Source organism: Nanorana parkeri, unplaced genomic scaffold (assembly GCF_000935625.1).
Source record: "Nanorana parkeri isolate BGI_ZX_2015 unplaced genomic scaffold, ASM93562v1 scaffold1403, whole genome shotgun sequence".
NCBI lineage: Eukaryota > Metazoa > Chordata > Amphibia > Anura > Dicroglossidae > Nanorana > Nanorana parkeri.
In genome coordinates, this window is record NW_017307671.1 from 371,228 (window position 1) to 394,220 (window position 22,993).

At 44.2% G+C, this 22,993-nt stretch overlaps 1 protein-coding gene and 1 long non-coding RNA gene across 2 annotated transcripts in view; one reads left to right on the forward strand and one right to left on the reverse strand.

Annotated features, from left to right (window-relative positions):
• Window positions 1-7,295, reverse strand: part of LOC108798103 — a 20,659-nt gene extending 13,364 nt beyond the window's left edge. Inside the window, exons 1-2 of the long non-coding RNA XR_001941931.1 lie at window positions 7,158-7,295; window positions 2,779-2,789 (exon numbers count right to left, since the gene is read on the reverse strand). This is a non-coding gene — a long non-coding RNA (uncharacterized LOC108798103). The remainder of the gene's footprint in view (window positions 1-2,778; window positions 2,790-7,157) is intronic.
• Window positions 1-22,993, forward strand: part of GAK (cyclin G associated kinase) — a 94,800-nt gene that overhangs the window by 47,534 nt on the left and 24,273 nt on the right. The window contains 7 exon segments of the mRNA XM_018569818.1: window positions 2,527-2,576; window positions 3,965-4,113; window positions 8,778-8,900; window positions 9,591-9,724; window positions 21,262-21,456; window positions 21,641-21,758; window positions 22,416-22,495. Of these exon segments, the coding sequence (XP_018425320.1) occupies window positions 2,527-2,576; window positions 3,965-4,113; window positions 8,778-8,900; window positions 9,591-9,724; window positions 21,262-21,456; window positions 21,641-21,758; window positions 22,416-22,495 (849 nt within the window).

The window sequence follows — 22,993 nt, forward strand, 5'->3', positions numbered from 1 at the left end:
GTGGTGTGCAATCTGTGACTGGCCGTTCATCGTGCATGAGACCGAGCGAATGGCTGGGTGGTCACGGAATCGCACACCACCGCCGATCGTGCTGTCAGTGCCATTATTTTCTAATGGCACCCCAGTCGTGCCAGGCAGATTGCGCATTTTCCTGCAGCAATAACGCCCGGGCGATCCCACACGATCACGGTCGAAAACACTGCACGGTGCATGTTGTGAAAATAGGTACATCTACCTTTTTTTCAGCGATTGCCACCCAGATGTAACCCCATACATGTGGATGCAACCGCACACGATCGCACGTCCCGGGAATCCGCAGGTCTGCACCAACCCTAGAGGGTAAATTCACTATCCCAAGTAATTTGGGAAAACGGAATTACCCACACAAATCTCCCTCCCACTATACTTACCTTTCGGCGAACGGTCCTTTCCCCCTCCACCAGTACGGGTGTACTATATGTGCCTGTTCTATGTATTCTGAATTTCACTCGCATATTGCAAGGACTCGTTGGTCAACGCGGTCACCTGAGGGCACTGACCAATGAGAAGCGCTTCTTAGCACTGCTAAATACGGTTTTGGTTAAAATTTATTTTTTTTGTATCAGGACAAGTAGATTGTCATGAAGGACAAGTAGATTCGGCCCCCGCTTTAGTCCTTGGACAAGTAGTTTTTTCCAAAATGTCCACACCCCTGCATGCATACATACATACAAAAATGCAAAGTCATTTACTCATGCATGCACACACTCGTATACCCCATTATTTATAGTACAGGTTTAAGAAGTCAGAACAACTCTGGAGATTTCCTTAAAGGAGAACTATGAGGTGAGTGCTTTTCACTCATCCTCATAGTTCTAGCCGACCTGTGACAATGAAACTGTCACAGGTGGGCTCAGTATATCGGGAAGTGAGCGAACACATACCGGCGTTCGATCACTTCTCGATCTTGTCACGGCACAGAGCCGTGACAGGGGAAGGACTGGGTACAGCTGGTTCTGCCTCTAGATAGGTTCATTTTATTTTCTATAGATTGAAGACACCTATCTCTTAAACCTATAAATGACCCCTGTAGGTTTAGGAGATATGCCTGTTTTCTCCCACATCTCTCTCATGCCCTCTGTTCTTTCCACTATCTTCATATGCTCCCTGGACTCTCCCAGCACCCCTTCCATCACATATTTCCTGCACCTCCCATCACCTTTCCCCAGCCCTCTCAAATCATGGTCCCTTTCCCATCTCTGCAGCCGCCCCTCCTTCTCCAATCGCATATCTAAAGACCCCCTTTTCCAATCACATGTCCTCAGTCCCCCTTCTCCAATCACATCTCCATGGCCCCCCCTTCTTAAATCAAATCTCTGCAGCCACCCCTTCCCATTTTCCAATCACAATGGGACAGGGATATCCTGTGTCACCGGAAGTGCGAGGCCTCGGCCTGGGGGGGCCCAGCACAGTCCCTGTGCATTGATGGGTGGACTTGCTGGATAGCACCGGATCAGTATCTGGCGGGCCCCCCATCTCTACGCCGGGAGTGTCAGATGAACTGATGATCCGACACTCCCAGCCGAGAAACTGAGGGCCTGCCGACCGCTGGATACCGATCTGGCGGCTGGCAAGTCCCACCATCTATGCGCAGACTGAGGCCCCGGTGCTCACGCACCGGCTGCACCGGCGGTAGTTCCGCCACTGTATGGAGGTATTCATGATCACCTAGGGTAAATGAGTTTAGGAAATGTCTATTAACTGAAGGCCCCATGTGTGCTTAACAAAAAGTGTAAAAATTATTTTGGTATGCAAATCAATTCCGTGTTTCCCCGAAAATAAGACACGGTCTTATATTTTTTTTGGGCTCAAAAGAACACTCTAGGTCTTATTTTCGGGGTAAGTCTTATTTTTTTTTTTATGTACAACAATCCACACTTATTCATATAGAAAAGTCTTCATGTATTCATGTACAAAAATATGGTGATCAGGGCAATCAGGAGTGCCGTACCTTTCCAAGAGCAATTTACTAACCAATTGCTGGCCAGAATGTGTGAAGCGCACTTTTACTATCGATTCCTCACAGACGGAGTGCATTTGGTATCACTCCGCCTGTGACATCGGCTTATGCAGCTCTGCTCCCTCCGGTGCTGCCTCGCTTCCTCTAGTGCTGACTGCGTTGGCACCGCTTATCCTCTCCTGCCTCTCCCGTGGCTCTTCAAGTTCCCCCTTATGCCACCACTGGCCCTGGGAATGGTCACAACTAGGTCTTATTTTCGGGGTAGGTCTTATATTTTCGAAATTCCCAAAAATAGTACTAGGTCTTATTTTCGGGGAAACGGGGTATTTGCTTTTTGCTTTTTGTTTTTTTTAATAAACTGCTACATATTAAAACTACAACATTTGGTCTGGTGACAAGGGTTTTGATCACCGTTTTGATTACCTCAGGATTCAAAAGGTTTAAAAATAAACTAAAGTCACTTCTTTTTCTTTTTATGTAATAGGGTTACAATCCAGTTATTTTTTTTATTGTTCTCTATCTTTCAGCTATGCAAAAGGAGATTTAGATTTGTCTTACATCACTTCCAGAATTGCTGGTATGTTCTTTAGTTGGTATTATTATATTTATAAAAATGTAAAGAAACTAATAAAAACAATATTTCAATGAAAAAAGTAAAGGCTTGGTGATGCTGGATTAATTGGGCTAAGCCGGCTAAATGGTATAACTTGCACACATGTGAGGAGTTCTAAGCACACTAATAGAAATCATTTATTTCACTGGTGGTTATAAATCAAAACAGAAAAATCAGCTGCTTGATTCAGTGTAGTTGCATTGTAAGTGCTTTAGTTGCTTACTTGCGTGAAACATTTAGCACAGGATGCAGGCACTCTGAGAACTGGGCACCAGAAGTAATAATGTGAAAAACGTTTTTAAATAGACGATGATTTGGTGGAATGCAACCCACCTTTCTCAAGACTGCTTCCCACTGACATTTTGGTATTGCCTGTTTGTCCCCCAACAGCTGATCTTTCCCTATTACTAACTAACCATGAGCATTTGCCAAAAGTTCCCGATACGCCTATGTGTGAATGGGGACTAAATCTGGTAAGACTAGCAATCACAGGCAATAGTGACTTGTATCTCACACTGCAAATATACAGCTATGCGGGTGTAGGCACAGAAGTGTCTACGCACCCTCGCATACCAGGAGATGCACTGCTATTCTATAAGATACATTTTGACTATACACTTTCAGGGTATTGCTTACACACAATTAATATTGTCTAAATCCGTGGTTCTCAACGGGTGGGTCGTGACCCAAAAGTGGGCCATAACCCCATGTTCACTGGGTCGCCACATGCCTTCCACTGTGCAAGGCGAGAGGCTCATCAGCCTCCCTCTAGCCCAGCGCTGTCAGTTCTCGCTCCCCGAGTAGCCTTTCAAAATATGCTGCCCAATGCAGAGTGACAGCTTGAGGTGGGGTGGGCTGGGGGTATGGCCATAAGGGAGCTCCATCCATACTGCATTGCTTAGAGCTCCCTCATGTGTCCTGTAGAGGTGCCTGGACCAGAGTGACGTCACATTCTTGCTCCCGCCACCTCTGCAGGGCACGCAAGAGAGCTGAACAAGCATTGCACATATGGATGGAGCTTCGTCACAGCACAACAGCCCACACCGCACCCCAGGCTGAGGTGCGACTTAATGACCAAGGACAAATCTGGGTCCTGAGGTTGCACAGGTTGAGAACCACTGGTCTAAATGTTCTTCAAGCATAGCAGATTTTCACATTTTAAGTTCAGGTCCACTTTAAGGGACATAGCTGTGATCTGAGTTGATCTATTTTTAGAAATGCATAAATAACATTTCTTTTTGCAATGGGTACATCTTATAGCACATTTTTAAATGAAAACGTTCTGCTTAAAATGTTTTTTTTTTGTTTTTAATGTACTTCATAGTGATTTTATTGCTTTGTTTAAATCCTAGTGATGTCCTTTCCTGCAGAAGGTGTAGAATCTGCCATCAAGAATAACATTGAAGATGTGCGCTTATATCTGGATGCTAAGCATCCTGGGAGTTATGCAGTTTATAACTTAAGTTTAAGGAAGTACAGACCTGCCAGGTTCCATAATCGAGTAAGAACAACTGAGCTCTTAACACTGTTAATGCTAAAATGGACACCAAGGGTCATTCTTCTTAAAAGAAAAACATTGCATTTAAAAAAAAAAAATAATAAGTTGAGCTACCCTCTGTGAGATCACACTGTTGTGGTTAGCGGTTATGCTTACTCCTAGAGTCTTACTACTCCCAAATCCCAGTCTTTCTTTTGCTGCATTATTTATGTGGTGGGATATCTCCCCACATAGAGTACAGTTGTTTTGGTTTGAAATTGATTTAATTTATTTGTGGATATTTCCCCTTTTGTGTTCATTTTGCTTTTCTTAACAAGCTCACCTAACATATACCTCATGCCTTGTTTGTTCCTTGATTTATAATTTTTAGGGGTTGTTGACTCCTTTTTTTTCCTTTTGATTTTTCTCTTACATTAGGGCTGACTGTCTGATTTTTGTTTTATTATTGATGAAAAAATTCGAAATTTAAACTTTATTTAAAAAAAAAAAAAAAAAAAAAATCACCTAGTAGTGAAAAACTGACAATAGAGGGTTTGATAAATTTTAAATCCACTTTAGTCGAGCCAGATGGTGGTTGCAGGGCCACCCATTCACAGTGAATATACACAAAGTTGAAAGTACCATTTTTCTCTTGTGTACATGCCCACAAAATCAATATTTCTTACCATTTTAGCTGCTTCTTTGGAGCAGGTTTATGCATAGATCAGGCAAGATTCTATTTCTTAAATTAAATGGCCATGGAAAGGTAAGCGACAAAAATAGGGACTTTAAGTGCATTCAAATACAACATGCAATCCCGCCTTAACGATATTTAATCCCTTTTTAGGACAGACAGGCCTGCACAACTGCTAATGAGATCTGCCAGCACAGTAGAGACAGGATTAATTATGGTAAACATAAATTCTGCTATGTGAATAGGAACATTTTAATAAATTATTAACCACCTCCCGTCCGCCAACCGTTCAGAAACGGCCAGACGGGAGTCTTCTGGCAGCGCGTGGGCGTCTTTAAAAGTCTCTCATGCACGGGAGGGAAACTGCCAGAATATGAAACAGCCAGCGATGGCTGTTTACATACAAGCGGTCCGGCGCCTGTACGATACACCTCTCTGTGCTCCCTCCTTACCTCTCCTCGCAGCCGCGTTCCCGGGCGTCCGATCCGGGAACGGCAGTGTGGCTCTGTGAACGGAGGGAGATCAGTACACAACTCCCTCCTCTCTCCTCCCCATTCTCTGAATGCAGGAAATGATATTTACTAAATCACTTCCGCATTCAGCTGTTACTCTCCGGCTACAGAAGCTGGAGAGAAGCTTGTGAAGCAAATCTCTGCTTCATCAGCTTCTTTGGGGGTCCCTAGGAGACATTATGGGTCTTAGAGACCCGTGATGTCTCCATAAAGTGGACCTGCCACTGTAATTTGATATCACATAGGGGTTTCTTAGCCCCCTATGTGATAAAGTTGAGTGTAAAAAAAAAATTGATCACAAAATAGATAACATTTACCCACACATTTTAGATTTTACCAAAAAAGTGGGTAAAGATAAATGTTTCCAACAATGTATTTTTTATTTTATTTTCGGTACTCTGTTTGTTATAGAGACAACTAAAACCCCAGTGGTGATTAAATACCACCAAAAGAAAGCTCTATATGTCCCAAAAAAATTGTATAAAATCTATTTTTCAGTACAGTGTTGCATGACGGAATAAATGTCAGTCAAAGTACTGCAGCGCTGAGTACTGAAAAATGGCCTGGCCAGGAAGGTGGTGTAAACACCCCGGTCAGCAAGTGGTTAAGGAGGTGTTATCCCATTTTGGCTGCAAAACTGGAAATGCAATATAAAATTACTCCTATTCCAGTATAGTGCAACGTAATGCAGGTACAGTGCAAAATGTTATGTTTATCTGATTAAGATCTCAGTCAGCAGTCCTCGAGCAGGACTTGACTACATTTCAAAATGATACGTGGAGGGTTATGGTATTTTTATTAAGAAACAATTATTTATGCAGGCAGTATCAGCAGAAGACGAGTGCAGAGGGTAAAATAAATGTGCAGAAAAGGAATGCTGAAAGGTATGACAGTGGGCTGTGTATGCCAGAGAAGAATGCAGAGGAGAAGACGGCAGGCAGTGTGCTCAGAGGAGGATTGGGAAGAGTATGACACTGGAGTTGCTTCGACAGAACAGTGTGTAATCAGAATATAGTACTAACCCTGAATGCCAGTGAAAGTAATGCAAACAGTGTGGGAAGATCTGTGGCGGAAACCTCAAACCTGAATATTTAAGAAAGTAAAAGTGAGGTTTTGGCTGTCTTACGAGAATATCTGTGTGCACAATTATTGGGCAACTATTAGTGTTCCCAACTATTATGCAACTAAATGGAAAATGAAAATGTTCCCATCTCACTTGTTTATCGTTCTTACTTTAACAGATGAAAATAAACAACTTACAAATAAACATTTCTGGCATTTTCAAAAACAAAATCTGTGACCAATGTAGCCTCCCTTTTCAATAAGTCATCAGCATCCATCCATGGAGTCTGTCAGTTTCTTCATCTGTTGATGATCAACTTTTTGTGCAGCACCAACCACAGCCTCCCAGACACTGTTCAGAGAGGTGTACTGTTTTCCTTCACTGTAAATCTCTCGTTTTTAAGAAGGGTCCACAAGTTCTCAATAGGGTTTAGGTCAGATGAGGAAGGGGGCTATGTCATTTCATCTTTTAAGGCCTTTACTGGTTAGTCATGCACTGGAGTACTTGGAGATGCATGTGATGGAGCATTGTCCTGCATAAATATCATGGTCTTCTTGAAAGATGCAGACTTTTTCCTGTACCACTGCTTGAAGAAAGTCTCTTCTAAAAACTGGCAGTAGGTTTGGGAGTTGATTTTGAGTTAATCTTCAACCCGAAAAGGTCCAACTAGCTCATCTTTAATAATACCAGCCCATACCAGTACCCCGCCTCCACCTTGCTGGCATCCCCATTACTGATCCAGCCACAGGTCCATCCATCTGGTCTGTCAAGAGTGACTCATCTCAACCTTTGAGAAAACTGTCAAGATATTTCTTGGCCCTGTCTTGGCGTTTCAACTTGTGTCTTGTTCAGTGGTAGTCGGTTTTCAGCCTTTCTTACTTTGGCAGTGTCTCTGAGCACTGAACACCTTGCACTTCTGGGCACTCCTGTTAGGTTGCAGTTCTGGCATATGACAGCACTGGAGAATAATGGGTTTTCTGGTAGCTTCACATTTGATTCTTCTCAAATCTTAGCAGTTAATTTGCGTCTTTCTTTCTCAAAATATGCTATAATGTACTATTGCTGGGATTTGTAGTCCTCTGTAACTGCTGGTATTCTGCATTGTATATAATGTATTATTGTTGGGATTTGTAGTCCTCTATACCTGGTGGTATTCTCCATTCAGCTGTACAATGATTATACTGCGCAATGCAGATTACCACTGACCAGTTATAGAGGAACTACAAATCCCAGCAATAATACATTATACAGCGGAATGGAGAATACCACCAGCTATAGAGGAACAACAAATCCCAGCAATAATACATTATACAGGCTGTTTAATGTATTATTGCTGGGATTTGGTGTTTCCTCTATAGCTGCTGGTGTTCTACAGTGTGCCACTTTTTTTTTTTTTTAAACGGGAAACATTAAAACAGGTCCCCCTTACCTGTTTCTGAACCCTTGTAAGTCGCGGCGGCGTGCTCTGCGGGCGTGTGTCCGGCTTGTGCAGTGGACTCACCCTGACCTAGAGAAAACTGTCCCAAATATTTATTTTTTTATCAACATTACTGCAAATACACCAGGGAGGCATTCTTTCATTACTTGGTTCTGTGATGACTGTAGCTGTAAGGCAGGGCTGGATTCTGGTTGGGATATCCTACCACTGGAGTGCCTAGAGATGCAATAAGCTGGCATGCAATCAAAACAAATACCAAGAAAGGCAGATCAATAACGCCTCTCAGCAAAGTCAATATCTGCCAATATGTGGCAGACTTATCAGTTTCTTTCAGTTTGCGGTGCAACATCTAATAGTGTAATTATGTATTGTTGTAAAGCACGATCAGGCATAAATAATAGCCTTTAATTTCTCAATATATTCACATTAAAAAAGGAACGGCAATTGCTTCTGGTTTAGTCAATCATCTGGTAGAAGCATCTTGCTAGGATGTGTGTAATGAAAACCCCCTCTTATAAGGTATGTGAATTACAGACGAGATCTCCTGATATGCTTAAATCCAATAAGCCTTCAAACAGCTTGGAGTTGGACAATATGCATAAAATTGGTGATTTAGTCAAAATACTCACTTGCCGAATCATTATGCACACCCTGTATATTGCAATGGGCAAGTACACAGCAAAGGTAAAAAATCTCTCTACAAGAGTGTAGTTACTACTTAGTGGTGTGTGTGCGCTAGAGACCTGTCAGGTTTGCAAGGCCATACGCTATAGGGGATGAGATTGAGCAGAGGCTTATATGATTTTCTGCTTCATTTATTTATTCCTGCTGGCACTGTTCTGAGGCCGTAAATGGATAGTTCTCTCTGAATTGTCATGTGCTGTGGGTTGCTTTTTCAGGCTTTATCACTCAGATTTGAATTCACAGGAAGCACTGGCAGACGTTCAGATTGTAATATAAAGAACTGTGCTCTCTACACAGGTGTCTGAATGTGGTTGGCCTGGAAGACGTGCTCCAAACCTCATGAATCTTTACAGCATCTGTAAAAATATGCATTTATGGCTGAAACAGGATCAAAAGAATGTTTGCATTGTACACTGCCTTGTAAGTACATTTCCTAATGCACAGCTTTCTTGCATAAGTTTGTTTCATGTGTGCTTTTCTTTATTTGTTGCTGATCGTTAATAACTTCAGTTTACAACCCTTCTTTGAAATGAAACAATATGTATTTGATGAAGGGAAATTATATACATTGCAAGGATTTAAAGCTGCACTCCGGGGAAAATGGTAATTTGCACAGCGCACTGGGTGTGTAATTATCAATAAAAGGTTGTGTGGAGGGTGCTGCAAAGTATGGAAAAAAATCTTACCTTGCAGCATGCTATCTCCTACACATAATGCCGAGCTTTCGGGCACTAAAGTGAGGGAGGGATGGGACTTGAGCAGTACATTGTTAAAGTCACGCTGACATTTCCTTCCATTCCTTTGACTGAATGTCTGTACCTTGGTAAGGACATGGACGACTGGCTCCTGCAAACTGTTCCAGAGGATTTCACCCATGATTCACTGATCGTGGTTGCAATTCTTTACTAGCTGCAATGCAAAAAAATAATAAATGCACATTACCGTATATACTTGAGTATAAGCCGTCCCGAATATAAGCCGAGGTACCTAATTTTACCACAATTGATGGTCGACGCTCCTTTTTAAAAAAAAATGTTATGAACCATATTTGTTCATACTGCTGTAAAGAAATAATTGTTCATTTGTAATAAACATACGCTTACATTGAAGGATGGAAGAGCTGCATCAGCTGTGGTGGTATGTTCCTTCCTGTGCTTCTGCCGTCTGTTTTCAACTGCTGAAGCTGCTGTCTATATGTTCAGTATGAAGAGATGTCCGCCTGGCATATGGTCGTCTCATAAAAGGTATGTTTTACGTTATTCTAACACCTTACATGACAAAGTATACCATTGTAATAAATCTGTTTATTATTAAATTCATTTTGCATATTTTAGTGTACAACATGACACCAACACATTATCAATACATTACGGCATTACATATGCCCATTCCAACATAAACAATAGCCCCAACCAGTCTCCCCCTCCCCTTAGATATCCCCCAATGCACCCCCATCCCCCTTCAAGTCCCAGCATAATGAGTAGCAAACATTTAAAGAGCCCATGTGCAATAATTAGTCAATTTTCCATCCCATGCGCCTGGAACCGTGCTGAAAACAGATTTAGGGTGAACTCTGTACTGCCTTCCCTCCCCCTCAGGGTTGTCCCGTGGAATGTAGGAAGTGTAGGTGGGACCGTCACAGGTAACACCCCACTGGCCAGCCATCCCCATAGTAGGTGATCACTTCACTAGCGAAGTATTGGATTCAAGTCACCCTGACCATACCGTCTCAAATTTCTGAGGGCACCCCCTGCAGGCATACGCCGCCTTGTGTAATGGCAGTGAGGTGTTGACCAAAACCTTCCATGCGCCCAGGGTTGGAGATTCCGCCTTCCTCCAATTGAGGACTAGGAGTTTTCTTGCATAGAATAACAGGTAGAGGTATTATTTATATTTTTCACTAGTTCCGTCACACCTTGCCAATAATACTGAATCACCGGGCAACTCCATAGAACATGGGTAAGATCTGCCGGTTCATGTGGACACCGCCAGCATGTAGCAGTGGCCGAGGCCCACATCCTGGCTAGCCTGGCCGGCGTGTAGTATGCCCTGTGGACTATTTTGTATTGGATTAACCTGTCTCTTGTGGATATCAGGGTCGTCATAGAGCTGTCACAGATCTCCTCCTCGTCCCCTTGGACCCAGTCAGGGCAGTCCATTCTCCAGGCTCTGTGACAGCCTTCCAAGGCCTCCCTCCCCTTGAGTGACAGTGTCTTGTATATGACTGATAAGGATTTATCGAGCCCCTCAGTGCGTAGCAAGGACTCTATCCTTGAGATGGAGAGGGTCAGCCCGCCCCCAGGCAACTGCGTACGGAAGGCATGACTTAACTGGAGGTACCTGAAAAAGTGGCTTTTTGTCAGTGAGTAAGTGGACCGGAGTGTGGAGAAAGTGGCACAGAGACAAGCCAGGACATGTCTGCTGTTTCTCTACATTGTAGCCTCTCCAGAACAAAGGACACATGGGGGGGGGGGAGGGGGGTAGTTGCTCAGCAACAGCCTGTGTACTCCCCCTTCCCTCCCCTCACATGCCGGCTCCTCCCGGGACCCTTGTAAGTGTTGGTGGGAAGGCTGCATGCTCTCTTCCTCGCTGACTGGTGGACTAGAGGCTGCGCTGAGGCCGGTCTCTGTCTGTGGATTCAAAGGGATACGGACTTAACCCTCCCTGCTCTGCTCCCCTGCTGCTGTGAGGACTGCTGGGTTCTGTTGTTCTACCCGTACTGGATGTACTGACACGGTGCCTTGTTACCTGTTGGATTACCCCTTGCTGCACCTCTGACCCCTGGACTACTAGCATTGTGACTCTGGACTTATTCCTTCCTTGGCCCGTTGCCTACCTTCCGGTCTGACCCTCCCCGTGGCCTGCAACCCCCCCAGGACCTAACCTTTTGTACCTTGATTTGTATACCTGACTTCCCCAATAAACACCCCACACGCCGGGTTCCGTGTAATTTGCCTCTGTGTATTCTCTCTCTGCGCTCTTAGTTCGTCACACTGAGTTCCTCAAATGAGCGCAACTCTGCCCCTTGTACAACATCGCTTATTGTAAGGATTTTCTTAGAGGTCCACACCACTGGGTCCTGAATTGTCAAAAACTGACTAAGACGAGGGTTTCTCCACAATGGTGTGTGTGGGGAGAGAGACATCCTAGGCTCCACCACCCGGCCCTCCACTGCAGTCCAAGCCGTCATCACCGCTCTCATGGAGGGTGTCTGACGATGTGGAGAGTGTCTACCCCTATATACCAGATGACCCAGGGCTTCATATGATCCCACCAAGGCAGCCTCCAAGGTGACCGCGGGATTGGAGTCCCGTACCGTGAGCCATCTGGGAGCAACCGTTAGTTGACCTGCCAGAAAATAGTAGTAGAAGTTAGGGGCTGCCAACCCCCCCCTCCCTCCACGAAAGTTGAACGATTGACAACTTGATCCTATGTGCCTTCCCATTCCAAAGGAACTCAGACGCCAAAGCATAAAACGTTCTAAAAATCCGCTTCGGTATCCACACCGGGGAGTTACGCTAGGTATACAGGAGCAGATGTAGCAATTTCATTTTAACCAGGTTAACACGGCCAATCTGAGTCGGGCAGATTTTTCCAGAACGAGAGCCGGGCCTTAAACTGGGCTATCACAGGGGAGACATTAAGCGCCACGAATTCTGACACAGAGGTGGATACAGTCAGACCCAAATATTTAATCCTGGCAACCTGTTGCAACTGGGTAGCAGACGAGAGGTATTGCGATTTAGACCAATTAACAGACAGTCCCGAGCAGGAAGCGAATCTCCGCAAAATACCAAGTGACTCTATCAGAGATTGATGCATGTCAGCCAGAAACAAAAGCATATCATCGGCATATAAAGCCACTTTTTCCTCCAAACTGCCCACTCTAAGACCCCGGATCCCCGCGGATTGTCTGATGGCAGATGCAATGGGTTCTATCGCCAAGGCAAACAGTCCGGGGGATAACGGGCATCCCTGCCTCGTGCCCCTAAGGATCGGAAAACTTGAGGACAAGATCCCCCCCCCCCCATCTTCATGGCGGCTCTAGGCTGGCTATACAACACCGCTACCCACTTAAAGAATACAGGGCCAAATCCCAATTTTACAGAACCGCTTGCAAATACCTCCAATCTACTGAGTCGAAGGCCTCGAGGTCCAGGGAGACAATTGCTCTGGCACCCGGGTTATCATGTATAATTTGGGTGTGGGTGTACAACCTTCTAAGATTAATGTCCGTAGACTTTTGGGTAGGGATGCACCGATACCGCTTTTTTACGACCGAGTACCGATACTTTTGATCAAGTACTCGCCAATACCAATTACCGATACTTTTTCTTAAAGGGACAGGTCACATTTTTTTCTAAAGCAATACAAACTAATGATTTAAGGTCAGTTTCTTAATATTATGATTCATGAGATGACGAGGGAGCATGACGCCGCCTTTCCGGCCAATCAGAATGCCGGCGCTGCGTCATTACACGGCGCCCGGCTTCCGGATTTGCTAGCTTCCTGACCAATCGGGAAGCCAGGCAGAGCGTCATTACACGCTACCCGGCTTCCTGATTGGCCGGGAAATCGGCTCCATGCTCTCTCATCACAAGTGACGATGAGAGAGCATGGAGCCTTTTCCCGGCCAATCAGGAAGCCGGGCAGCGTGTAATGATGCGCAGCCCGGCTTCCTGATACAGGAAGTACTCGTGCTAGGTATCGGAGCATTTGGGCGAGTACGAGTACTCACCCAAATACTCGGTATCGGCACCGATACTAGTATCGGTATCGGTGCATCCCTACTTTTGGGGAATAAATCTGGTTTGGTCCGGGGCGACAACACTGGCAATAACCCTGGACAGCCTAGTGGCAAGAATTTTTGTAAGAATCTTAAGATCCATATTAAGAAGCGAAATTGGTCTATAGGATGAGCATAGAAGCGGGTCTTTATTTGGTTTGGCCAGTAGAACTAGAGCTTCATACATGGATTTGGGGAGGACCTCCGCATTCCAACAGGCCTCGTACAAGCTCATTAGTCTGGACACTATATCTTCAGCGTATAGTTTGTACCATTCCGCCGGAAACCCATCTGGGCCTGCGGACTTGTTAGGGAAGGAACCTATAGCCCCCAACACCTCTCGCTTCGTGAAGGCACCCTCCAAAAACTATCGGTCAGGCTGTGACAGGAATAATTTAGTACGTTATTGAATTCCCCCGCCACCAGTATCCGGGAAGGGGAGTGTGTGGCTAGTTTCTCTAAAATGGCATACAGCACCGTTCCCCGGAAGGGGAGTGGAATATATACATTCACCAATGCAAAGGACTGCGACTGGTGTTCCAGCAATATTATCACATATCTACCTTCAGGGGTCAGTTATCACATGGTTAATCACACATGGAAAATTCTTGTGCAGTAATATAGACACCCCTCTTGCATAGGAGTAGTAGGTGGCATGAAACGATCTCCCTATCCACCTCCTCTGCAAGGCCAAAACCTTCCCAACAGGTGGGTTTCCAGCAAAAAAACAACCTGGGGGTTATGAGATTGAAGAAACCTAAGGACCAAGGCCCTTTTAAATCTAGAGTTCAGTCCACTGACATTCCAGGATATTATCTGCATATCAGCTGCCATCAAAGTGTGGGAAATTCAAGTACCGCTGAGAGTCATGCAGAATGTCGTGTACATCCGAAAGCATCCAGGTCCAGGGAAAGTCCCAATCGAGGCTATGGCGTATAAAGTGTAACTTCCCATCAAACACCCTGCTATCCCACATAACACAACTTGGAAAAACTGGTTAGAGTATCACTCAATACTCAGAAGTAAGGGAGTCCCGAACAGTGCAAAAAGCAGTTAACTGAGGAAATACATTACTGCACCTGCAGCTCCCTACAGGAGTAAGTACATCCTCAGCCATATGTCCCGGTGGTCCTTGCGGCCTTAGGGGTAGTAACAGAAAAGGGTTCTGGAGCACCCGGCGGTGCGTGGGGCCAAAACAGATGGTGACAACAGCCCAGTAGTAAAAGGATATTTCAGACTCTGATATCATGGCACTGTATCCAGCCAGTCTGCGGCCGCAGCTGGGTCCTCAAAGAATTTCGTGGATTTGGCAAACTTTCAGTCCCTTGTCCCGAAGCCGGCGACGGACATCTGTGAAGGAGCGACGTTTTCTCTGTAAATCCGGTGAGAAGTCGGGGAACAGCATAATGGTGGCATTCCTAAAGAGGAGTTCCGACTCTCTCTTCCGAGCAGTCGTCAGGATCAAATCTCTATGAAATCTCTCCTGAAGTTAAGGAGACGAACCAGGAAGGGTCTGGGGTGTGAGCCCGGGGGCCTTAGGCCTAGGGGAACACGATGCGCACGCTCCACCACATAGACCAGAGATACCGATTTGTAAATCCAGGAGCTCCTTAAAAAAGGCCTCCGCAAAGGATGTAGGATCCGAGCCTTCAGCCCCCTCAGGTAGGCCCAAAACCCTCACGTTGTTGCGCCTCAAATGATTTTCCGCATCCTCTGACCTTGCAGTCAGCTGCGTCACCGCCTGCTGTAGGCTCTGAATGGATTGGGAATGTTCACCCGTAACATCTTCCAGAGTCCCCTCCCGGGTCTCCACTTCAGTCACCAGTCCCCGGATTTTATCCAAATCCTGCTGGATTAGGCCACACTCGGTAGACCTAGTGTCCATCCTGGCAATTAGGGTGGTCTTACTGGCCTCTATGGCGGCCAGGATGGCGTCCGTGGCACCCGGGGGCTCTGCTATTAGGAGGAGAGGGGCTGCTCTGTCTTGCCTGTCCCGAGGCCTGCGGCCGTTGTGCTGGCGCTGATGAGGGAGAGAGAGCGTGCAGCCAAGATGGCGCCCGCACGTGTGACAGGAGAAGGGCCCGGAGGCTCACCGCTCGCCCTGGACCTCGCCGATCTACCAGGAGCAGGTGAGTAAAGAACCACCGATGGCACCGCTGGAGATCAGGATGGCTGAACGGATGAGAGGAGCTGCAGCTAAGCACGTCCGTTCAGTCTCGCATACCGGCCACGCCCCCGCTGTGTAGATTTTTAAAGGACCTTGCTGCCCAGGCAGTTATTCTGAGGGAAGACATATGTTTTTTACTAGTGTCCTAGGATAACGGACTTCTCCCTGCTCTAAAGGAAGCAAACCCTTTCTTATCCCTTTTGGTTCGTTTTGCAGCTTCTGGATTGGCTGATCCTCAACATAGTCTTGAAGGCAACACCTGGACCCCTCTATGAAGAAGAAACTGGGCTAGCCTGTAATGTGTCCTTGCACACTGGGCTGTGCAAGAGGCCCTCTCTCAGGCACCCTCAGTGTAATGTGGGTGGTAAAGTGACATTTAAAGTCACAATTTCCCCCCCAATGCGGACTTGCCTTAAATGATGCCTCTTGTTCCGATCATCATCTTTCCAGTAGTTTTTAGGAGTCCCTCTAGCGCTGGTGCTGGTCTCTGATCCAGCACTGACTGATAGTGTCTGCCGTGCACGCTCACGCTGCGTGCATTCACCTCCACTGTGTCTCTCCTCTTCTCCCTGTCAAAGATCTCTACTGCGCATGTGCCCGCCCCATCATCCTGCACCGCCGCTCGAGAAGCTTCAGATCTTCAGCCGGGAGCAAGCAAGCGGCGGAGACGCAAGTAAGTATTTACCTATTTGGTTACTTTTTTGCTTGCTAGCAGTTGATATATGTAATTACTAAAACAAATGACTTTAAGGTGCTTTACAGGTCCAGGGCCCCCTTTAGACGACCCCTGCAGCAAGTGATTCACCCTTTCAGTGGGGGGGTTTTGCATTTGCTGGGGATCACCTTAAACGTCAAATGTGAAGTGACTGGTGCCAGTATGCGGGCTCCCTGCCCATGTACATTCCATTTTACTGAACATGCATGTACCATTAAACACCTCCTATTTTCCCACCATCTGCTGCACCATTTCTAAGATCTACAGACTTCTTTTGGCCTCCCTGCTGCCTCCAGTGACGGTCAAAGATGGTGTTGCCCTTTCTGCTGCTGCAGCCAACTGCGTGTGTCCTTTGGGAGAATTCCTCACTTATAGCAGTATGGTGGCTCAAAACAGGCAACGTCACTGGTCTCAAGGTCCTTCCCAGTTGATGATCTACTAACCATTCTGGTGTGACTTGCATAGTGCCTTCCTTAGTTCCTGGCATGGATTGCCCTGATAATTGTCATGAGTCTCAGCACTCTTCAGAGCTTTCTTTAACCCCTTCTGAAGTTGCATTCTCCCAGGTTAGTAATATAATTTTCTGCCACAATGTATGAATTTATGGGGAAGATTTCAGTCATGTTAGCTGAATCGGAATGCAATGGATACAAATGGGCAGCCACACCCTCTCCTCCAGTGTCAATCTGACATCCCAATACCTACAGCTGCCCTTGAACACTTGGCTAAGCATGATGAAGTCCTTGTCTGTTTTTGATGACATGGTTCATGAGGAGTTTCAATCTGCTGCAATTACTCCAAGAATCAGGGACACCATTTCTGTCCATATTGACACAGTTCACACATGCCTTGATCTGCAGCAACCTGCATCAGACACACCTAAGGTCACCAGCCTAGTTTCTCTTAGAGTCCCTAGCTAACTAAGACCTTTCCAGTGCATTAAGTGTTACAGCCTGACCTTGTACAGTGATTGGCCTAGCCCATTAAAAAAAAAAAAAAAAAAAGTTACTCCTCCTTCCCAAGTAGGTTTCCTAGTGATATCCTATTGCGGATGGGTTTTCGGAAGAAGTGGGCTGCCCCTGTGGTGGATCCAGCCATTTCCTGTCTTAAGACTTTGACTGCTCCTGTGAAAGACATGCCAGTGTTTAAAGATCCTGTGGACAAGAAACTAGTAGCCATTTTCTACGGCTTTATTTGAGACCTGTGTCTGGTCCAAATATATTAAAATGTGGGTCAAAATACACACCCACTGGCCACCACCAGAACACCGTCTATTTAAAAAAATACATCAACGTACACTCATTCCACAAAACCATACACACATGGACGAGCTGATCAGCATAGATATTTTACCGGTGAAGCTCAAATTGATTGAGCAAACAGCGCTGAAAAAATGTAACTCTATATGGGATATATTGTATCAATAGACTGAGGGATGGCTACTTTCGTGATTAGACCTATCCACCGCGTATGAAAGTCTTTTGATCCCAGAAGAGGATGAAGTGAACTTGTAAATAATTGTTTCGCGGCTATGGATATAATGCAGGTACATGGGATACAGGTAACCTCGTCGGGTATCAGCTTGGTATGAACAGATAGTCTTGCCAGAATTGGCTGTGAGGTGGAGCGCTCTGACTTCTTGAGTTAAAATCGGCTAGGAATAACACGGCACCTGTGAGTACCTTTTTATCTTGGATTTACACACAGTATGGCTGAACTATTCTCCCATGTGTGATTATACTCAGTGTATCACCTCCCAGCCAATTCTGGCAAGACTGTATCTGAGTTACATTTTTTCAGCGCTGTTTGCTCAATCACTTTGAGCTTCACCGGTAAAATATCTATGCTGATCAGCTCGTCCATGTGTGTATGGTTTTGTGGAATGAGTGTATGTTGATTGATGTATTTTTTTAAATAGGCGGTGTTCTGGTGGTGGCCAGTGGGTGTGTACTTTGACCCACATTTTAATTGCATTAATAAAATTTGTATTTTTGTACCGTATTAAGCTATTCGACCCTCACTACACTGTTCTTTTTGGTCTGATCTCTCGATGACATCACTTTTTGCTCTATAGTTGTTAACAGTAGAGGATTGTTTTGATGGCTTTTTGGTAAATATTACCCTTGTGAATTTTGCCCAGGTATAGGTTGAATCAAATCAGGGTCTGGACTCTGGGTATAACCTTTTTCTATTTGTACTGGTCCAAATATATGCTTCGAGATCCATGGTTATCCTGACTAGCACTCAGTCCTCCAACAGTTGGAGCTCATACATGTGGTCCTTCCTTACTGTGTGGACAGGGTAGCGGATATCATTCTCCTGATAACTAGAATGAGTCTCCTTTCGGTACACATGTGGAGGATCCTATGGCTAAGGTGTTTGTCTGCTGAACGACAATGCAAGAAATGCTTTCTGTGAATGGCATTTGAGGGGGAACACCATTTTGGTGAATCTCTGGATAATGTCATCAAGGATGTCGTCAGCACTCTCCTACCCCAACAAAAGACAAGACAAGGGAAAACCCTCTACCAAAAAAATAGATAAACCAAAATAGGAAAAGCTCCTTTCATTTCTCGCAGGCCTCTCTTCACTCCTTAGCTAAAGCCTTTGTACAGTGTGTTTCTCACATTGTTCCTCTTGTGTGCTCCCCAGTGACTCCATGGGATTTTAACTTTGGTTCTATCAATTCACCACAAACTGCCCTTTGCACTTGTTGGAGATAACCCAGTCTGCTCATACGCATAAGTTTGCCATCACCTGGGCGAGCAAAGTGTCTGAGCAGCCTTAACCTGTAAAGAACCATCTGCTTCACAGAGACTAGCTTGTTTTGTGGCCCAAGGCCTCTTTTCTTGCTAATGTGGTTTCTTACATCCACCTTAACTAGATCATTGTGCCCCAGTCTCTGTATCCTGCTCCGTGACATCCCAGGGAAATTTCTCTCCAGTGTCTGGATGTGGTACACATTGTCTAATGGATGCTGTAGCTGAGATAAACTGACTTTTTTGTCATTCCTGAATGTCCTCGTAGGGGGCAATCTGCTTCATATTCCACGGTCTTCAGGCGAATTAGACAGCTCATCTGTTATGCATGTTCCAACGTTCCCTGTCAAAGCACACTCCACTAGATCAGGTGGTGCTTCATGGGCATTTCAGCATCAGGCACCTTTGCTCAAATTTGCAAGAATGCCACCTGGTTTGCCGTTCACAGGTTTGTTTTATCAGATGGATGTTCAGGCCCCATCTATTGCCTGCTTCAGTCGTAAGGTGCTTCAAAAGAGTGTGGAATATGTTCTTTTACAATGATGAATAATATATTTTTGACATGGTATTCAAACTATATAACATGAAGACCTTCATGAAAGATTTCTGAGCCTTTATGTAAAGTCTTAAATTATTGCACATTCTCTCAGCTGAAGACCAGCAAACCCCGGAATACAATTCAAGTAACACTGTACACTTCAATGCAGTTCTCAAACTCAAAGAAATATGCATTTGTGCCACTAGGGGCGCTGCAGAGGAAAGCCTCCAGTTTAGTAAACTTGTGGGATCTATCTTGTACTGCCTACAGTTGGGCGATTGTTGGTATGATAGTAGATAATTAGTTTCTGTCCTCTTAGGCATTAATTGACAGGTAAGAGGGTACATTTGTCTGACAAACTAGCTTATAATGTTTACCTATAGTCTGCTCAGTAAATAGTGTTTTTTTTTTCTTCTCTCAGTAAAATGGTGAGACCAACATCTAGAGTTTGGAAACGTTTCCACAGTGCAACTTCTGCTTAGAGCAAAGCTGAAATTTGCAAATATGTTCTTGCTTGTTTTGTTGCTTTTGAGGGAAAGGGGGTGGTTACCTGTTCTCATGTATAGTTGACATGTTATTAACATATATAGTCTTTGTTATTCCATTTGTAACAAAATTTTAAAAAGTTTAGTTTATTTACTGAATAAGCTGTACTTTTATTTCAAGCATATTTTTTTTTATATACACTGCATTTCACATTCCTATATTTCCATTTTGTTTCCAGAAAAAAACAGGGGAAACTTTTTTTCTCATGGCTTCGACATTTCCATAAATTTTACATCTCTAGTCCTTACAGCCCTTGTTGCAGCTTAACCCAAGGTTCCTGAATTGTTCCCCTACAATAGAAATTACCTGTGGCTAATAGACATCGTAAACTTGTAAAGCTTGCTAACCTGTGGCAAAAGGAGGATTAGGATTGATGTTGATGCAAACTTCATGATCTTTGTGGTTATTGCTGCCTTGTTAAAGGAGAACTATGGGGTCAGGGCTTTTCCCCATAGTTCTCCTTAGGGTAACGGGAGGACACAAACTAGCGTCCTCCCGTCACCCAAAGCTCAGTATACCGCGAGCTACAGCTCGCGGTATACTGAGACCCCGCAGCCGGGATGGATCCCAACATTACTGTCTGGATCCACCCAGCTGCGTGAGTGACAGCTGGCTCTGCCTATCTAGAGGCAGAGCCAGCTGTACCTGCCCCCTCCCCCATCCGTTCCGCCAGTTGAGGCTGGAGGATCGGACATGGGAGTGACAGTCACGGCTCTCTGCGGGGACATGATCGAAAAATGAGCGAGCGACGGTATGTGTTGGCTCACTTCCCAATTTATTGAGCCGACCTGTGACAGTTTCATTGTCACAGGTTGGCTAGAACTATGAGGCTGAGTGATTTTTACTCGCCTCATAGTTCTCCTTTTAAATAAACCAAGGAATCATGGCAATAAAAATTAATTTAAAAAAAAGCTGCAAGAACAAGCTTACAATAAACAAGCCAGCCTACGCTATACGAGAAGTAATTTGGGTGAGTACTATGCTACCCACTTCTACAATGTTGCAAATATCCCTAGTGCATAAGAAAACATGTATGTATGTGGTTTAATTTGATGTCCCTTTTCCTCAGTTTAGAGTAAAATGATTGCTTTTTGGTTACAACAGTAAACTGCGCTTAGTTGGATTTAATAGAGAAGAAATTGCACTGATTCAATTCTGCCTCATTACATGATAGTGAAGTAGTCCCTTTGCCAGGCGAATCAAATGTTAAAATTAATAATTATTTTGTCATATTATGGATGGCTAATATCTAAAATCTTCCATGTTTCAGGTATATAGAATATATGTGTGACATGATGGCAGAGGAGCCAATCATTCCTCATAGTAAACCAATTCTTATAAAGTCCATAACTATGACTCCAGTGCCATTGTTCAGCAAACTGCGCAGTGGTTGCAGGCCTTTCTGTGAAGTGTATGTTGGAGATGAGAGAGTGGCCACTACCTCACAGGAATATGATAAAATGAGGTAAGTGTGTATTTCAAAGATAGTTCTAAATCTGACATCTGTACTTCGGTAGATTAAAAGTTATTTAGTTAGGTGCATGATTTAATAAAATTTGTAAAATGGGCTCACTATTTTCTGAAATGATTTAATATAATAATTTCTAAATGATTTATCTGGATAATTTTTTCTTACTCCATGCTTTCAGGGACTTCAAAACTGAAGATGGCAAAGCTGAGATTCCATTAGATGTGACCGTACAGGGTGATGTCTTAATAGTCATATATCATGCGCGATCTACACTTGGTGGTAGATTGCAAGCAAAGGTAATTTATTTCCCATATATACCTGGGGACAAGAACAGATTTGCTGTAGCATATAGTTATTAATTGTCTTCCACAACTTAATTTCCCTTTGCTTTCCCTGTTGCTTATTTAGTATCAAAAATACTAAAATTAAAAAAAAAAGTTTAATTTTCTTGTTTTAAATAGAGTGGGGAAAGTTTTAAAACTCCAGTCAGTTTATTTTTCGGGGTCTGTGTCTGCTTGGGGAGATTTCCATTCACTTCAGTAGACTCAACAGAAGGTGAGAGGAAATTTCAACAAAGTAAGGGGTAATTCCCTTAGACTGCTGTCACAGTAACAGGTGTCTCCATTGAAAGATTTTTCCTCTCCTTTTTTGTTTTTTTTTCCTCCTATGCAGCACACCTTGCCTTGCATTGTGGAACACAGTGCCATTCAGAATGAATGGCACCGCAGCACAACAACACACTTAATGTGCATTACCACAATGCAATGATTTGAAGGGGGGGGGGGGAGGCTTTAGGGATACTAAATTGGCAGTAGTGAACTTGGCCTTCAAAAGTTAATTCTTGTATTTTTACATTTTAGCTCCTGTATGTGTTGGTGTCTCATTGCTTTTTAATTATGAATGTTTGTATAATGATCATTTGAACTCTATAAAAAAATTTATTTATATTCCAGATGACTTCAATGAAGATGTTCCAAATTCAATTTCACACAGGCTTCGTTCCTAGAAATGCCACTACTGTTAAGTTTGCAAAGTATGTTGATATGTTTTATTGCATTGGTGCTGTGTTTTTAGAACTGGGTACTACCTACACTTTCACTGACCTGTCTTTCATGGAGCACATACAGTTACTAATTGCTGTCCTTGTCTTTTATGTAGTCTCCTGCCTTGTCCTAGCTTCTCTAAATTTGCCCAAATGGCTTTTTTTCTGTTAAATAAAATGTGTGGAGTCATATGAACATTAGTCCTACTGCTGTTTAAACATTTCCTACTTTAACTTTTTCCATGTACTGCTGACCTTGTACTTCCCGAACATTTTGTAACTTCCTGTTTTTTGTCCTCTGTACCAGTAACTGCTGGAATCTTCTGTTTTTTTTTTATTTATTCTTGCATTTTCTGACTTTTGATTAAAGGACAGAAGGAAGGTCAGTCTCTTGCTTTTCTATCTGACATGCCTTATTTTGGTTTCCTTTTTTTTACATACAGGGATTTACAGTATTTGATCTACCTTACAGTAGTTTAGCCTGTTTCA